The sequence below is a fragment of the Caloenas nicobarica genome, chromosome 8 (genome assembly GCF_036013445.1).
Source record: "Caloenas nicobarica isolate bCalNic1 chromosome 8, bCalNic1.hap1, whole genome shotgun sequence".
NCBI lineage: Eukaryota > Metazoa > Chordata > Aves > Columbiformes > Columbidae > Caloenas > Caloenas nicobarica.
In genome coordinates this window covers 12,287,415-12,304,445 of record NC_088252.1, presented here as the reverse complement: position 1 = coordinate 12,304,445, position 17,031 = coordinate 12,287,415, and the positions used below count along the sequence as shown (strand labels likewise).

General features: G+C 40.6%; 1 protein-coding gene across 11 annotated transcripts in view; it reads right to left on the bottom strand.

Moving 5' to 3' along the window:
• AGFG1 (ArfGAP with FG repeats 1) overlaps positions 1–16,766 on the bottom strand; it is a 35,635-nt gene extending 18,869 nt beyond the window's left edge. For 7 of the 11 annotated variants that reach the window (XM_065640353.1, XM_065640355.1, XM_065640358.1 and 4 more), the window contains exons 1-2: positions 16,327–16,764; positions 6,873–6,966 (exon numbers count right to left, since the gene is read on the bottom strand). In XM_065640353.1, coding sequence (XP_065496425.1) covers positions 6,873–6,966; positions 16,327–16,493 — 261 coding nt within the window. In that variant the 5' untranslated portion in view covers positions 16,494–16,764. Of the gene's footprint in view, positions 1–6,872; positions 6,967–16,326 lie in introns of all 11 variants that reach the window. The other 4 variants (XM_065640354.1, XM_065640356.1, XM_065640362.1 and 1 more) reach the window with 2 other exon arrangements.
• Between the last annotated feature and the right edge of the window lie 265 nt (positions 16,767–17,031).

The window sequence follows — 17,031 nt, the reverse complement described above, 5'->3', positions numbered from 1 at the left end:
CTTAAAACAAGTCACTAACAGTACCAAATCTGGTGCAAAAAAAAGTTTGCTGGGAGAAATGTGAATATTTCTACTGATCGGGCTGTCACATTTTACTTCAAAGCTGTTTAAAAGTTACTCTTACGATAAAGATCAAGGAAATTTATGCCATATAACTTGCTGTTGAGTTATGGTGGGGAATGATCACTCAGTATTTACTACTTTGGTACCCTGACACAGCTAATCACCCCCCACTAATTACAACTCTTAAATCCACTATCTGAATGTGACAGCACTTGAGACACTAGAAGATTAATTGTAACAAAAAAAAAAAAGTTAGTGGAAATGTAGAAAAATCAGATTGGCAACTTCAGTTGCCAATACTTCAACATGAGCTTCAGTTCTATGTTCTGTCTGGCCCGACAGCTGCCCAGGCAGGACCTGGACAAATGAGCACACAGTTATTCACAGTACGTGTTGACTTTCACCCAGCCATTACTTGCAGGACATGGGGGGGGAAAAAGTGCAAAGAGGCAGCAAGGGTCATAAAAATTTGCACAAAACCAAGCTCTAAGCTATCAGTTGCTCTGCTAAACACAAAATTTTCTTCCTGGTTTTCTAACACAAACTTACTATTTGAGAAAAAAAAAGAAGTTATTTTCAAAAGAAACAAAAAAATCAGAACACATACTTCGAGAAATTTGAATTTAATATCCTAAAGAGCACATATTTTCTCTATTCCATACATAAACCAGACTTGCAGAGCTGATTTGGAAAATGCTACTGCCCAAGTTCCATGATACATCTTAAGTTCCATTTTAACAGTAATTCTCATTCTTTTGCTTTTACAGATAATACATGAAGAAGCACCCCAATTCACCACAAGTTTCACAACATTACTATTAAGGCATCAGGCCTAAAAATACTATAGCTTTCTGAAATCCTTCTAACATCACATCATCATCTTGGAGATAGCCTGGCTTAGCCATTTAGTATTAATATTGTTCTTTTTGCAACAGCAGCACAAGTAAGCATCTGCTCAAAAGCTCTGTTCATTTACAAAAGGCATTGCTATACTCCTCCTTTTGATAACCAAAGCTCTATTAAATAAAAGGCTCTGCTCAGAGAAGAGCCTGGCAAGCTGGAGCCAAGAGTAAACGTTCGAGTTATGTGGAAGCCCCAAGAAACAGTGGAATATATCCAACAATCCATAATTATTGTCCACTGTCACTGAAAAGTATAATTAGTCCATGTCCCACTGTTTCACCAATGCTGCAAGAAGAAAATTGCCAGCATTAAAGTCAGAATGATTGAGCATATGCAGCATTTGAAAAATCTACCTTTGTTGAAGGGTTGACAGAAGCAAGGCTTTGAAGTTTTGCCTGCCTTTGCTACATTGTAGGAGCTGCAAAGTACCACGACAAAGCAAAGTTTTATCTTGTCAGGTAACAATAAGTAAAAGATTCAGCAGTTATCTTCACAATATTTAAAAGTTCATGAGAATCCTTTTACAATTGATTTGGGAAGAACAGTACCTGTTCTCTGCCAACAAGCTTCAGTCCTGCAAGGGATGTCATTAGACATTTGGCAAGCAGATACTGGGAAGCTCAGAATTAGATCAGTAAGTACAGCATGAAGCAAAGAGGGAAAGAGAATCGCAACCAGCTTCAACCTACTCACCCTGACCTAGATAAAACACCCAGGAGGCATCAAGGCAGAAACTGTGAGTTGCCATAACTTAAATATATTGTTGAAAGCAGAAATTGGGCCAATTGCGTATTGTATGATATAATAAAATCTTTACCTATATTTGTCTTCATACCATTGCTTTCCCTGCATCTGCACTCAACAGCCACCTATTTGAGGGAGAAACTGTTTCCCCTAGAATAATTGCACTTACCTTTCTTTTTTCCATACACTATTTACATTTGTAGTCCTACAGTTTGAGTAATTACCCCTGTTTTCACCTTTGACAGAAAGGAACAAAGAACTCATCCCATTCATTGCACATCTCGTACTCCACAAAATAAAGCTGACCAGAAGGGCTTTTGGTTTAAAACCCAGCCTCCTAGTAACATTTCATGCTTTCAGGCACTCCAGGCAGGGCTCAGAGGCTAAAAAGAACATAAATGTACCTGTTTTCCACAAACGTTTAGCTTTTGGGTTTATTTCTAGGTTTGTTGTGATGTTCAGGATTTTTGTGTGTCTGTTTTTACAGAGTTGGGAAGGTGGGGAAGGACAGGCACACTAAAAAACTTCCAATTAAAAACCAAAATCAGTAGTATCCACCAAATTTTGCAGAAAGCCTCAAACAATCTGCAATTTCAGTTGTTTATATTCCAGTGCTACATATTTCAACTACCAAACAACACTTTACCATGCCATAACTATTTCACTGATACAGATCTCCAGTGTGTGCGGGAAGGCGGATATGGGAGAGACAAAGGCCTTCTGCTTACACAACACATCGAGCCACCACACTTCAAAAACTCCTGTTAGCAGAGTTGTGCTAGCTAGGCATAATAAAAATTCAGTTAGGCCAGCAAAACTAAGTTTTTGCTCATGAAGCTGCCTTCTCTTGTATATGGTGAAGGCCGCATGGGAAGGAAAAGCTGTAATAGGACAAGTACTTCTGCTGGTAGAAGCTGTACTTCACCTAGAAAACCTACAGCATACAGCACTTCCTGTTCAGACTCCGATGTACCACTGCATAGGAAGATTACACACGTCAGTCTAGTTTAAAAAGCTCTAGTGACTTATTACCTTCCAGGGGCCTGGTAAATGCCAAGTTAGATTTCTTCTTCTCTCCCTTCCCCCCAGTCAAATATCCTCAGATACGCACCAAATATAATGCTGACAGTGCAAAGAATTGCAGATTACCACACAACAAAACTATGTTCCAAAACACAACACTCGCCACAGGAAGAAAGATTTGGAAACAGTTCCCTTATGTAAGCAATTTATAGCTTTGTTTAGTAATTCAGCACTTCTGATGTCAATATTATTCATTAATCTCTGTAGGTTAGAAGAATTTTATACTGCCAGCATACTGATTTCCAAGCCAGTCTGGGTCCAGAAGCTACAGCCGCTTTCATAAGCGCAGAGTCCAAGCTAGTAAATCCTGCTAACAAAGCCACTGTTCTACACACAATCAGCTCACGTATCTCTATATCGTATTAGTAGAACCAGGGATGTTCTACAAGGACACCTGACTGCACAGCTCATGCTGTCAGGACTCATCAGCTCCAGCTGCTCTTTCCAGTCTGCGGTTTCTAGGCCACATTCCATAGTAAAGAAGATTCTAGGAAAGCATTTTGGTCAGGCCAAACACCAGCTTTGAACCAGCCCCATACTGCTGCTGGTTCTGCAATTGCAGGTTCTGTTGGAATCTAGAATGCAGGAAACTGGTATGAAACAGTTGCACAGGTGCTATTGAGAGTCAGGAAGATTGGCACAAAACCAGAATGAAGCACTGATAAACTAGTCCCAAGCCGCTGGGCATACCCACATAGCGTTCTACTCATTAGCTCAGGTAAACATGACCTTTGCTGCCATATAAACACAGATTTTTTCCAAATACAAGACCATCCAAATAATTTTCTTCCACCATATGCACATTAGAATAGGCTATTTGGGAAGGTTCTAAAACACAAAAACATATGGCAGTTTTCAAAAGTGCAGTAGAAAAATTAACTAACAGGCTTCCCTCATTTTCCAGCTCCAGGGGAAAGTTCTTGAATAAATACTCACAGCTACAATGGCAAGCTACAAGTGGCACTCCACTTTCTGCAGCGAGTTCACTTTCTACTATCATTGCACTACCAAATCAGAGACCTAATCAACATTAGCATCATTTGATTATGAGCATTCGAACAGAACCATCTCCATATCACTCTTCTCCTCATTACTCCTAACATGAAAATACGGTGTTTGAATACCTCACACTGCTCTTCATGAAGAGAACGAGGAGGGGAGAACTGTACCCAGCGAGTCAGAATTGCCTTCATCCTTCAAAAGGACTTCAGAAAGCACTTGAGGAATATCAGCTGGAAGATGTCTCCATTCTTGCTGCAAAAATGAGCTAACACAAACATAAGCAAAACCAGAATCTGGACATCTGTTTATACCTGCAGATTAGTAAGCAATACCAAAATATAGATGTCTTCTAATACAGTAAAACTATTTAAATCTGTATTTGAAGCAGTAAAAACTCATCTGAAAAAAAGCTCAAGTTACCTGTGTCAGAAAGACCTTCCTTGGAGACGTATATACAGGAAGAAGATGGTACCCTCACACCTGAAGAGAAGCTGGTTTGAATAACAATCTCTTCTCAAAGAAATCACTTTGTGGAAGCCTTTTAGTAACTAAATGTTTTACCCACACGTGCCAAAGATGGCAATTTGTGACAACTGGGGAGAAGTTACCATATCAGGGATTAGGATTTTTTTTTTTTTTTAAGAGAACTTCAACCTCATACAGCACATTGACCTTATACTCTTTGAAGGAGAGTGGAAAACTACTTCCTCTAAGAACAACTCACCACCTTAACTACCTTATCTCAAGGAAGCTTTCTTGCTATTTTCGTTTCCATTCAGAACAAGTTCTATATTGTACACTATTACCTGTTCATCTGGAAGCAAGAAAGCCTTGGCCACGGTGGAGAAAGACTGGGAGGACAAAGTGGGAATGAAAGTATTTTACAAGCTACAGAAAAATGGAAGTTAAACATACTAGACTGAAAAAGGTTGAGGTTTGTTTAATATGTATAGCTGAACTAAAACAACTAAACGTTACAACATCAAAACATTCAGTGACTCTACTTTGTTTTACAGGTCCACATTCTAAAAAGGTTGGACAGTTCCATATTTGAACAAGATCATAGAAAATTTAGTTTCTTAATATACACACAAGGGCCATCTATGCTGAAGAGCATGCTAAGCAAAGCAGGTTTTTTGTGAGGTCATATGCACTTCAACTGCCCAATACTATCTTATTTGCAGGTGAGTATTCCAAAGTCCAATACCAACAAGAGAAAGCAAAACGCTAATTAATAACTACTGCAACATACAGCACAACAAAGTGGAAACGTTTAATTTTTTAATTTCTAACAGTGTTTAAAACAACATCATTTCTGTTCAGTATTTGAGCACCTGTTAAATCTACCATCTGCAGTTACAAATATCTGTTTGGTGTTACTTTAGAATTAGGGGAACGCACTGCTATCCAACAACCCAAAACTAAACTCAGGAGGACATCTTCATTTATGAGGTAGCTCATTTAAATTACTGTCATACTTTAAAGGAATAAGCACTGCAAACACGAAGACCCCTGCTTTTGAAACGCAGTATAGCATTGCAGAAATCCGTGAACTTTTTTATGTCAATAATAAATTATGCATCTACTAAATCATTATGATTGGCAGACTAGTCGGGTCTATAATGAGAAGGACAGCTACACTAATCAGCTGAATAGGGATCACTTAAGGCTTCCGGTCAGTGAAAAATGAAACTGGTTGCATTCTCTGGCCACTGCAGATTTAGTGAAAAACTGAAATTAAAACAGATGCATGGAGGAACAGAGGGAGGGACATACGTGCACACACACATTTTACTTTACTCCTGTGAAACTTAAAGCGAAGCTGGAGTTTACGAACTACTCTCATGGAAAGAGATTCCAACATACTATAGCTGAACCCACAGAAGATTCTTTATTATTCACCCTATGCAAAAAGTCAGCAATATGCCATACATATATATGCAAACATATGTATATAAATATATATGCAATGTTATACAGCTTTAATGTGCCAAAACAATTAAAAAACAGTCAAAGTCATTAAGAGTATTTTATAGTGCCTAGAAGAGTTCAGACCTTGTTCCAGCTCTGTCTAGAGGAATCATCCACTAACAGCCATTTCAACAAATAACACATATTTACCAGGAAAGAAAAAGAAATTGCTACTTCTGTTTTCACTCTTCAACCTGACAGTTATGAATGGGCCAAGTTTAAGAAAGTCAAGTATCAACATTTTAGCTAATGATGGGATTTACCCCACAAAGCTTCACAAGTACATGTTGATAAGACACTCTGTAGCCTACAATCAATAGTTCTACTAAAGCAGAACACAGATAAATCAAAGCAAAATAGAACGTTTTCTAATTCAGAAGTAAAAGCTGCCTCTAAAATCCTTAATGCTATAGTGTGGTATAAAAACTTCGTCCTCAATTTGAAGATATCAATAGCCACATCGAGGTTTCACATGCTCCATGTGTCCCCATAGAGCAAATCCAACATTTACCTCTTATTTAGTTTTCATCTATTAAAAGAACAAAAAGGCAGAACTTTGTGTCTTCAAAGCTGTCCCAAGCCACTCTAAACAGATAACCACTTATTAGATAACAATCATTAGAGGAAAAAAATTCTTCCTTTCCTTCCTCTCTTCAAGAACTTTCAACATTGATATATTTCCATTAAAGAAGGAGGTTACTGAAACTACTAGAAGACTTTCTGACACCCACTCTGAAGAAATACAGCTACAAGCAACAGATTTATTTTTGTCATGGTATGCTCTTTCAGGAAACACTGCTGCAGTCAGCCTCAAGGTCTGGGCTTGCAGAAAAAGACAGATGCATATTGTCTTGCGCAAAAGCAAAAGAAAACCCAATTCAGAAACACTGATCATGTGAATCTAGATTGTCTGGATTAGGCAATAACACATAACATTATGATGAGCAGCTACCTAAGTGAAACAAGCTCTTCAGAAGCATAACTTCAAATGATGTTAGCTTTAAAAGGTTTTCATCTACTTTTCAATACAAAAATGTTTTCCTAAGTAGTGTTTTAAAGTTTATTAAAGTGCCAAAACCACTTGATATTCTCCAAAGAATACTTACTTCGTTTCCATGTTTCTGCAGAAATTCTATTTCCTGTTGTGTGAAAGTAGTCATTGAAATCGACTTCACTCTGTGGGGTGGATTCAAGCCCCGTCTAAAAGAAGCAGCAAGAAGTATTTAGTCAGTATTCAGGAAATCTTTCATCATACAATCACATTATAACCAGAAGTCAGTCAGTTTTAAACTCAGGAGCCACCTCTGCAAAACACACTTATTTTAGTACTGCCATACAACTTTTGGCTGTGTAAGCTCATCTCAAAATAACATCCAGCATGCAAAGTGAAATAACTGAGCTTTAGGGGAGACCAACATTTACAACTGCACAGACGAACTCTTACCCTTTCTATGCATATTTATGAAAACGGACCTTTTTAGAAATCCTGAGCTGCTTCCCCAAACTTGCTCACCCTTGTCTCTACCCTTCCTCTCTCAATCCTGAGCCCCGTCTGTTGTAGTTTTCTTTCCTTCTAACTCCTCCCTCACTTCAACCTATTCTTACTGCAACTTCTAGCCAAAAACTAGATTTCTTCAAGCTAAACTGTCCAGCTCAGATTCCTTTTCTCTTGCTTTAACCTATATTTCCCATTTCCCCCCAGCACCTTTTTCTAGTTTACATTTTGCTCCTCCACCCACAGGTCTGTCTTCCTCCTCCTGAACACTACACAAGTAACAGCAACAAAAAGCAAAAAGACAATCTTTTTATTGTGCTCTCAAATGAGAGATACCATAACTAATGCAATAGCTCCAAACTTCAGCAGCTCTCCCTTAAGCAAAGGTGGGCACCATTCTCGCACCCACACCACAGCCAGCTGCAGCAGAGCTATTAGAACAGAAACTCAAGTCCCTGGTGCTGCCAAAGCCTGACATTGTCAAACCCAGTTCAGTCAAAACCTGCAAGCATAGAGAAAAATCCTGCTAGCAACACTCCCAGTGTAAGAAAAAGCTTGCTTTCTTTCCAAGCTGTATCTTGAAATACATGCTAACTACTGCTTTTGCCCACAAATACTTGAAATTCAAATCAAGCCGTGTTTTGCTCAATGGAAACAAGAACATTACATCCCACGTATGCCAAACAGTGGAGACATTAACTCAGGCAATACAACAGGGTTAGTTTAACACTCAAGTTAATCAGGTCTGGATTTCTGCAATACCATCTTTAAAAAAACAAAACAAACCCAAAAACAAAACCAAAAACACCCCACAAAATAAAACCAAATGTACATTAACTATGAGATACCAAAGAATGCAAAATTCTGCAGTTATGTATATGAGAAGAAAGTTTCCAGAAAGGAAGTTGGGGAAAACTTTCCAGGGATGTAACAAGTGGCTAACGAATTGCTGACAAATCAACTTCTAAGAGTCAGCTTAATTGCTTAGATTTTTTTATTTTACTTTCATTATACTTTTTTTTTTAAATTGCTTTTAGGAATAAAAACACATCAACAACAAAATCACTGACATCCAATTAAAGATGACTACTATTGATTATTCCAAGACTACTAACCAGAAGTTAAATTGTTATCCATCAAAACAGCAAACGACACAAATCTGATGTTTCAAATATTAACATTACTACTCAACTTAAGCGATATTTTTAGCACTTTGAGTTTCCGAGTAAGTATAAGAAAAAAAAAAATTGTTGTGCATTTAGCTTGCAAATTCACCTTGACACATGCATTCATATTGTGCCTGTAAGAGTACCATTCTGATCCTGTGTTAAAACAATTTCCACATTTTTAGTTAAAAGCTGGTTATTGATTAGAACGCTAAGCAGTAACGTTTTAGCCTGTTTCATTAAAAAAAAATTAAGACACTCAATGTTTGAAACACCTGGATAAAAACAAACAATTAAATGTATTTTGCCACAAAAATGTAATGAACTTAAGAGTACCTTAAAAACAAAAATCATATATGAACGTATTGGCATATGAGAATTAATTTTACAGAATGCTATTTGCTTAAGCAAATTTTTCAAATCGGAACAGCTAAAATTAGACTCCATGGTTCAGCACCTCTAACAAAACTTCATTTGCCTTTTTGTTAAGTTAGTGAGAGGTTTCAAGATGGTTTGTTCAATTCAATCATCAACAAATTTATTTCTTGACTCAAAATGTTTAAATTCCATGCTAAATTGAAATTAACAATTTAACATCTTTCATCTAGTAGTAAATCAAATCCACATCTATATCGCGAATAAACAACACTTACTAAAATACTTTATTGTTATCGTCTAGAATTTTTTGAAGCAAATACTCATTTCAAGATGATGCAACTTCAAAAAAATCTGTAAGAGTTCTATGCAGTTAAAATTAATTGTTTCAGAGCTGGTGCTAGGATTAGATTTGGTTGTTAGGGTTTGGGGGGGGTTGTGTGGGGGGTGGTTTTTTTTAAACACCTTCTTGCTCTGTGCATGTGATTACATGTCACTAAGCAAGACCGTAGAATTGCATATTAAGTGACAGCTCAGAAACAAAGTTGGCATCCGCCTGGCATTTCACATAAATATGCTCTATCAAGTATTATGGCAATCACTGTCCCTTGTCTCCTCCTACTAATTAAGATGCACAGTTAGATATCTGTAAATGATTTAATGACTATTTTAAAAGCTAGGGTTATTCACTAACTTATTCACATGTTTTTCAGCACAGGTAGTATATCTAAGCTTTCACACTATCTTGGGCTAGAAATTATTTTTTACAGTAAGTATAGTTAAGTGCTATTTACAATTTAAAGGGACTGCACAAGTTATTTAAGGAGCACCCACTCTACACTGATCTACTAGGGCTCTTCAAAGCATTTACATCAGCAAACATGCATCTTCAGTTCTGTTAAGCAGCAATATTAAACGTACTTAAAGCATAGATTAGATTTCGTTTAGCCTAACTAGAGACTTCCTACATGCTGCTCTCTCCAGTGAAGACTGCTCTAAAGTTTTAAGGTTCAGGTTATGAAGTTCCCCGATTTACACATTATAACCATGATGTTGGATAAGGTGAATTCTCATTTCTTCTATGCCCTCCTGCTAAAGGAGGAAGACATGTCCCACTCCTAAAGGTCACAACACAGAAGTGGCAGATGTCTTGCATGATGAGAGCACAACACCACATCCATGGGCCAGGAAGACTAGAAATCCTGACTGTAACTTTAATTGCCATAAATGCAAAGTTAACTATCAAGCTGCAGTACTACACATACAAGTAATCTTTATGTTTATTTAACATGGCAAGGAGTGGGGAAAAGCCTATGAAAAGCCTCCTCTTATGCTAAAGCACCATAAGTCAGACTGCAAGAAGGAATTCAAGACAAGATGCTGTATTATACAGCATTCAAATACAACCCAAAACATATGCATTATGTTCCTTAGATAAATTACTTTGATTCTACCATTAGAACAGCTAAACCCCATTTTTATGATTTCTAACTAGCATGAGCCCATTCCAATAACATTATACCTACAAACTGACTAGAATCTCCCTAAAACAGAGCAGTTGTGGGATTTATGAAGCAAAACTCAAGAACCAAGCCTAAGTACTAAAGCTACACTTACTTTAAAACCCTAGGACATTTTATACCCTTTCTTACCTACAGAGATTACTTGATGACCCAAATGATTCACAAACAACTCATCTACATATGGGGGAAGTTAAGTGGTAGACAGCCAAGTACAATTATCACTTAAGAGGAATTAACAAACCTTTTTTATAGGTGGGGGGAAAGTATCTACCACTTGCTTTGTTGCTTTCCATGTATTTGACAAGTGGTTTGCACAGTTGTAATGCTTTACAGTATTCCGCATTTAACAGGGGACAAAATGGACTACCGTCCCTTAGTCCAAACTAATAATGCCTAAATGTAAATTGACCCTGAACAAATATTTGCAACCTGCACCCAAGCAGCAGTAGCAGTTACTCCTTTCTCTGCTACAGAGTTCCTGAGGAAGACAGCAACCAAACGTTACCTCAGCACTTAACCCAGATGGCAGCTGTCTCCTAACAGGCCCTTGGGAAAGATGACCGAGTAAGACTATTCTGCCATCTGCACTTATCCAGCACACCATAGCTAGAACATCCCACACATAGATCCCACTCATCGCTGCCAGCTTCTTCATACTCAGCAATGGTAATTTCTGTGGAACAGCACTAGGACCAGAACTTCCAGCTATGAGACTGTTCTCCACCGACCCTCCACTGAATCAGTCCAAACTTCTAGTGACACAGTCTGTCATAGGGACAGCTACAGCAAAACATGAGCAGAACAGGAGAGTTCTGTTCTTCAAAGAGCACTGTGAAAACCGGTGCTCTCCCAAACAAAGGAAGCCTTAGGGCCACGGACACAAGATTCTCAAGTCTGGCAACCGAAATATTAAACATTCAGAACACTGTCAACAAACAGTGAACATTTGTTACTAACACAATTTAGTAGCAAATTATGGTTGAACTTGTGATTGTTGGCATAGCAGCCATTTCCGCATTCATCTCAAACAAATGTCAAAGTTGTCTGCAAAGGCCAGGGCTAGGATGGGGAAAAAAACCAAACCAAACCAAAAGAAACAAACAAAAAACCCACGACATTTAAAGAGTGGATTCTGGTGGAAGAGAGGGTCACTTCTGTGGGAGGAGGGGTTGACAGGTGGCAACTCAACAGCACTAACATCCCCTGTGTCAGATTCCCACATGATCTGAAGTCTAAGCCAGCAAAATCTGATCCCCTAAGAAGCAGGAAGTTAATGAGGCAAGTCAAATGCCAAGCCGCCATAGAGCATCCTACAACCCCAAGTGTCTGGAAAACAAGTTTTAAAAAACCCAATGTCATAGCATGCCTTATTATTTCTATGCTATTGTTATTAGTAAAAGAATATAATCAGTACTGGCCACTCCTGATACTTGTAGACCTCCCTGGAGACCCTCCACCATCTCACAAGCTCATTTATTTTTAACAGCAAAAGGCTCACACACATATTTAGAAGCACAGTCAAGGTTAATTTAACTCTTTTCTTAAGAAAAAACAAACATCCTTTCTGAACTGCATAGTATTCACTGTGGTACAGACATTTCCTTTGCTCTCCAGCCATGACACTGAAACCAAGAAATACAGTAATATGGGAAATACCCTTAAATATATATATAAACATACACATTACAACATGGAGCCATATTCCAAACATGCTCCAAAGGAAAAAAAGGGCTGGAAAATCATGCCAACACAGCAAGAATCATCATCATTGTAACACTGTTTATTTTAATTTCTGCAAAACTTCTTTTGGGGAAAGCGACAATAATTCACCACTACTGCACAAAATTTTTTAGTTTGTTACTAGTATTTGCCATCAAATACTCCAGTCTGGCTGATACAGAAGTCCATTCCCCAGGAAAATTTAAAATTTCAACTAGGAATATTACAAGAGGCCAAAAGAAGGCCATATGATCTAATAATTGTAAGAAATAGCATAAAAGGGCTTTTGCATTCCCTGCAATAACCATATGTTCTAAACATTCTTCGTTGCTCCTTCCTGACACAAACTAGAAGTGCAAACATCTGAACAAGTGACTTCCTCTGTATGTTGGAAGGGAGGGAGTAAGGAGGGTGGCAGTGAGGGAAAGGGTAGGAGCGTCCTAATTATCACATCAGCAGATGATTAAAAAAATGTCAATATTAAAGAAAAAATTTCTGTAGTACAAAACTCGGAGAAGGGACTCAGTCGAACTGGATGGAATGGAATATTTTCCATTCAAGAATTTAAAAACTTTTCTTTTTATGAAAGTTAGTAGAGGGCTGACCAAGAGTGGTAGAGAAGCGCTTGAAAGCAGAGATACGCACAGACAGCTGAGACACAAGGCAAAGAGGCATTTGATAATACAAAGGGAAGGATGTCACTGTCAGCAGGACACGTGGTAGCATGCAGAAACACAACACACATAGCTACCAACATCATCCTTTGAACCAAAGGACTCCTGTCAAACCAAGGAATCTCTCTGCCAGCATTTCCTGAGATGTGGTTTTGCTATAATAAAGAGAAGTCTTTTGGTTTTGTATTACCAAGATCCTTGACCCAAGAAGACTGTTCCTCTAGAGTATCTCCTCCCACTCTCAGGGAAGAAATAGTTGTGTGTATATTTCTATATATCCTATATTCTTGTCCAACATCAAAAAGCTGAATTAGGCACAGCCTGTGTGATAATAGTGTGCTTTTTTCTATATTAAGAGAATTTAAACACAGGGAACGAGAAAAGGGAATTTAAGAGGAAGTCACCATCTGCACCGCTATCAATGAACTTTCTCCCACATACACCATTTTGTACAGCTAAACCAAACCTGATGAGAAAACTTTAAACCTAGGTATTACAGCATAGGAACTCCTCTATGTTATTCATACTTTTAACTTGACAAGACTCACCTCCAACATTAAAGTCAGAAACAGCTCTCTGTCGCCAAGTCACTAACTCTCTCATCATTTTTAGTAGTACTTGAACAAGCTAGACATACTATTTTTGGAAACAGTTAAGAAAATGGTAGTATTTGAAAACTAAGTCTAGTAATAAATAGCATCACACTCTGTCTACACAGAGAATCATTAATAGAAACTAACAATGGATCCAGAATGAAGGTTTTGGGTTTGAATAGACTGTCCTTGCCAGAACAACGAATAAACACTTTGAAGACTTGCAAAAGAAAACAAGTTAGACTTGAGATTTTAAAAGTTTACAGTTAACTGTACCTAGAACAAGATGCCTGTCTAAGATGGTATCAATGTTAGCAACCACTTTTAATTAAGTGAGCAACCTTTCTGAAGGAGACTTGTTAATGAATAGTATTTTAATCTTGCATTGGGCACTTCATACTTGAAAATACCGGTCTATGTGACTCCAAAAATACTTCCTGTACTAGAGTAGAAAAAAAAAATTAAACCAAGAAGCAATGCAAGTCATTCACATAGCATACAAACAAGATGAAGTAATAAGATTATTAAGGCCTCATAGTAAAGCAAGTATTATGAAGCAGAATGCAAGCAGCCATCAAGCACTACAGAAGCAGCACTACTTTTACACCTATTTGCCACTGTGTGGTTTCTTTCCAAGTCATTTCCCTCCACTGTGGAATTCTACAGTGAAAAGCATTTGGAAATAAACAAGTTGTATGAAGGACTATTCTGACAGAAGTGATAAAAATAACAGTTTCTAATTATGAAACAGACATGACCTATCTCTACACTAAGTCTCATCACTAACAGAAATATCCCACTGGCTAGGTTCTAAGGTGTTAGCCAATACACATGATCTTGCACATACAATTTATTAAAGCATTTCCAAGTTAACATGAAAGAATGAGCCCAAATTTATTTCAGAAGAAAGCTTTATGTCCTCTTAACAGTCCTTTACTCTAGCTTTAAGAGTAGGTGTCACTGGCTGTAACAACCAAAAATGTTGTTTGTAGTTTCTTTTTTATGGCAACACAAAAGCACTGCATATTTAGAAGGAGAGAGCTATTTGCATTTTATTAGAACACCAACACATTAACAACTGCTCTTCAGGAAAAGTCTTCCTGCTTTAAGCATGTTAACATCCAAACGTGGCCAACTTCACAGCAAGTGGCAGCGGTCCCCTGCTCACTGCATGTACATCCCTTTGGCTACTGTACACTGGACTATGGTCTCTAGCAGTCCATACCTCCCAGCCAATAGACAAAAGGAACAAGTCCTACTGAGCGCATACCAAAAATCTCAGCACCACTCATGATATATTTGTCTATTAAGGTCAAGAAGCCTGAAAAATAAAGGAACATATTCTCAAGGAGCAGGTTTATCATGCTGTCAGTTTAACCAGTAAGAACATGTGCAACCATTAAAAAAGCTCTGTGCAGTAGCTTAAAATAGTTTCACATGCCAGCACAAATAACAGTTTGCTAACAGAGCAAACAATAGCCAGAGCTGGCTGATTAAGTAGTATGTATCTAGTTAAAAACTAGAATCTTTCAGTTCCACGACCCAACTGTATTTTCTGTATTTGAGTCAAGTCTGTTCAAAAGTCTACACTTAATAGAAAAAGAAGAAAAAAACCCCACAAGACTAATTAGGAGTCTAGTAGTATAAAAGGTAGCTTGTTCCATGTAAATTCAGCACAGAACTAACATGTTCACTTTGTTTTGAATCTCAATATAATTACCAACTTTGTCCTAAAACACCAGACCTCTTACTTGGAAGGCCTGTGTGGGGTACTTAGTCCTTCTTAGTAAGGGGACAGAAGCTAGTTCAGGCTCCTGAATGCCTTTTATGAACTCAAACCCTTCCAAACACAGATCTGTATCCTTTGACATACTATTTATTGCTTACTTTGGCCACTCCATTCCATAAGCACAATGCCACAGAAGCATAAACAAGCAAACAGATTTTGCTACAGAGACGGTAACACTGAAGACAGGGTTTTTTCCCCAAGTTACATACATGTAACTGCAATTCAGAACTGACTGATCTCAATTCTTAGTTTCATACACACTGTCTCAGCGGGGGAAGGGTGGAAAAGGGAGGAGACATGGGGGGAGGCCCATGCAGGAATGAGGAACAGGAAAAATGCAATCCACTTTATCAGAGCCAATCCCATTCTATGGTTTATATATATAGTTTGTAGGAAGCAATAGATGCAAGAAAAAACCTTCTACTACTTCTCTGATCAAGTATATTAAACTATTAAGGGTAGAGTTCATCCTCTAAGCTAGAGTTTAGAGAACTGTCTTATAAACTACTGTCAAGCATAATTTGATACACGAAAGGCTAGGCTGGTGATTTAATATTAAAGTAAGATTTTTAAACGTTAAACTGCCTATTCACGACAGGGTTAGTCTCACCACGCCTTCAAGACTGCCACGAAAATGAACTGTTCAGCCATGTGCCCCCTTCTCTCTCCAAAACTATTTTCCAAACACTTGTTTAATCAACTACCCCCCAGTGATTTCCAGGGTGGCGGTGGAGCATCCCCCTTCAGGCAAACCCTTCCACTCCCTACGTGCAGGAAAACACCTCCGGGAGCGGCGGCTGGACGGGTCCGGAGCGCTGCTGCCCGCCAGGCTGCCCCGCTCCCCGCACACACACCCGGGCGCCCACCGCCATCCCCCGGGCAGGGGCTCGACGGGGACGTTTAGCCAAAACCCCAAGAAAGCCGCCCCATCCCCCTCGCCGGGAAACCCCCCGCCTGCTCCCCTCCGACGTGGCTGCCCCAGCAGCCGCCGCTGCCCTGCGGCAGCAGGAAGGGCAGACCCAAGGGGGAAGCGGCCGGCGCAGCCAAACCAGAGGCTACAGCCGCGTAGCGGCTCGCTGCGCTGCCGCCGCCCCAGCAGCCGCGTCTCCCGGCGGCGAAGCGAACCCGGAGGCCGGCCAGGGGCGGAGGTCACCCCGCCGGCAGCGGGGCCGCCCTCGCCCTCCCCCTCCCGGGCCGGAGCCCAGAGCCCCCCCGCCCGCACTCACAGGATGCCGGAGCAGGAGGTGCACACGAAGCTGCCCACCGTCATGTCGGTGTAGGTGGGGCCGCGCTGGTCGCAGTCGAAGCACTTGCGGTTGGGCGGGAGGCTGCTCATCTCCCGCAGCAGCTTCAGGTGCTTCTCCTCCTGCTTCCGCTTGGCGCTCGCGGCCATGGCCCCGCCGGCGAAGGGACGGCCCGGCACGGCGCCGGGCCCCGCTCACACCCCGACGGCGGCGGCGCTCCGGGGCCCGGCCGGCGGGAGAAGGAGCCGGGGCGGGAGGGGGGGGGTGGGGAAAGGAAGGGGAGGAAGGGGCGGGGAGGGAAGCCGGTGCGGCGGATGAGCTGGGGCGGGAGCGCGGTCACCGCTCACGCCGGCCGGCTGCACCACGAGAGGGGGCGGGCCGGGGCGCGGAGGAGGCCGGCGGCGGCGCCAGGCCGGGGGCGGCTGAATGACGAGTCGAGGCGGAACCTGCGCGACACCTTTATGAGATCAGAGAAGGAGATGGCGGCGGCGGAGCCGACCGCGCTCGCCGGCGGCAGCGCCCCCTCTCGCGCGGGAGGACGCACTGCCCTCCTGCCGCGACCCCCGCCCGGGGGAGGTGCCGCCGCAGGGACCGCGTCACCCGGCGTGACCCGGCGGGACGGGGGCTCGCTCCGGGGAGCGGGGAGGGCAGTCCTGTAGGGAGTCTCGATGGAAAAATCTCAATGAA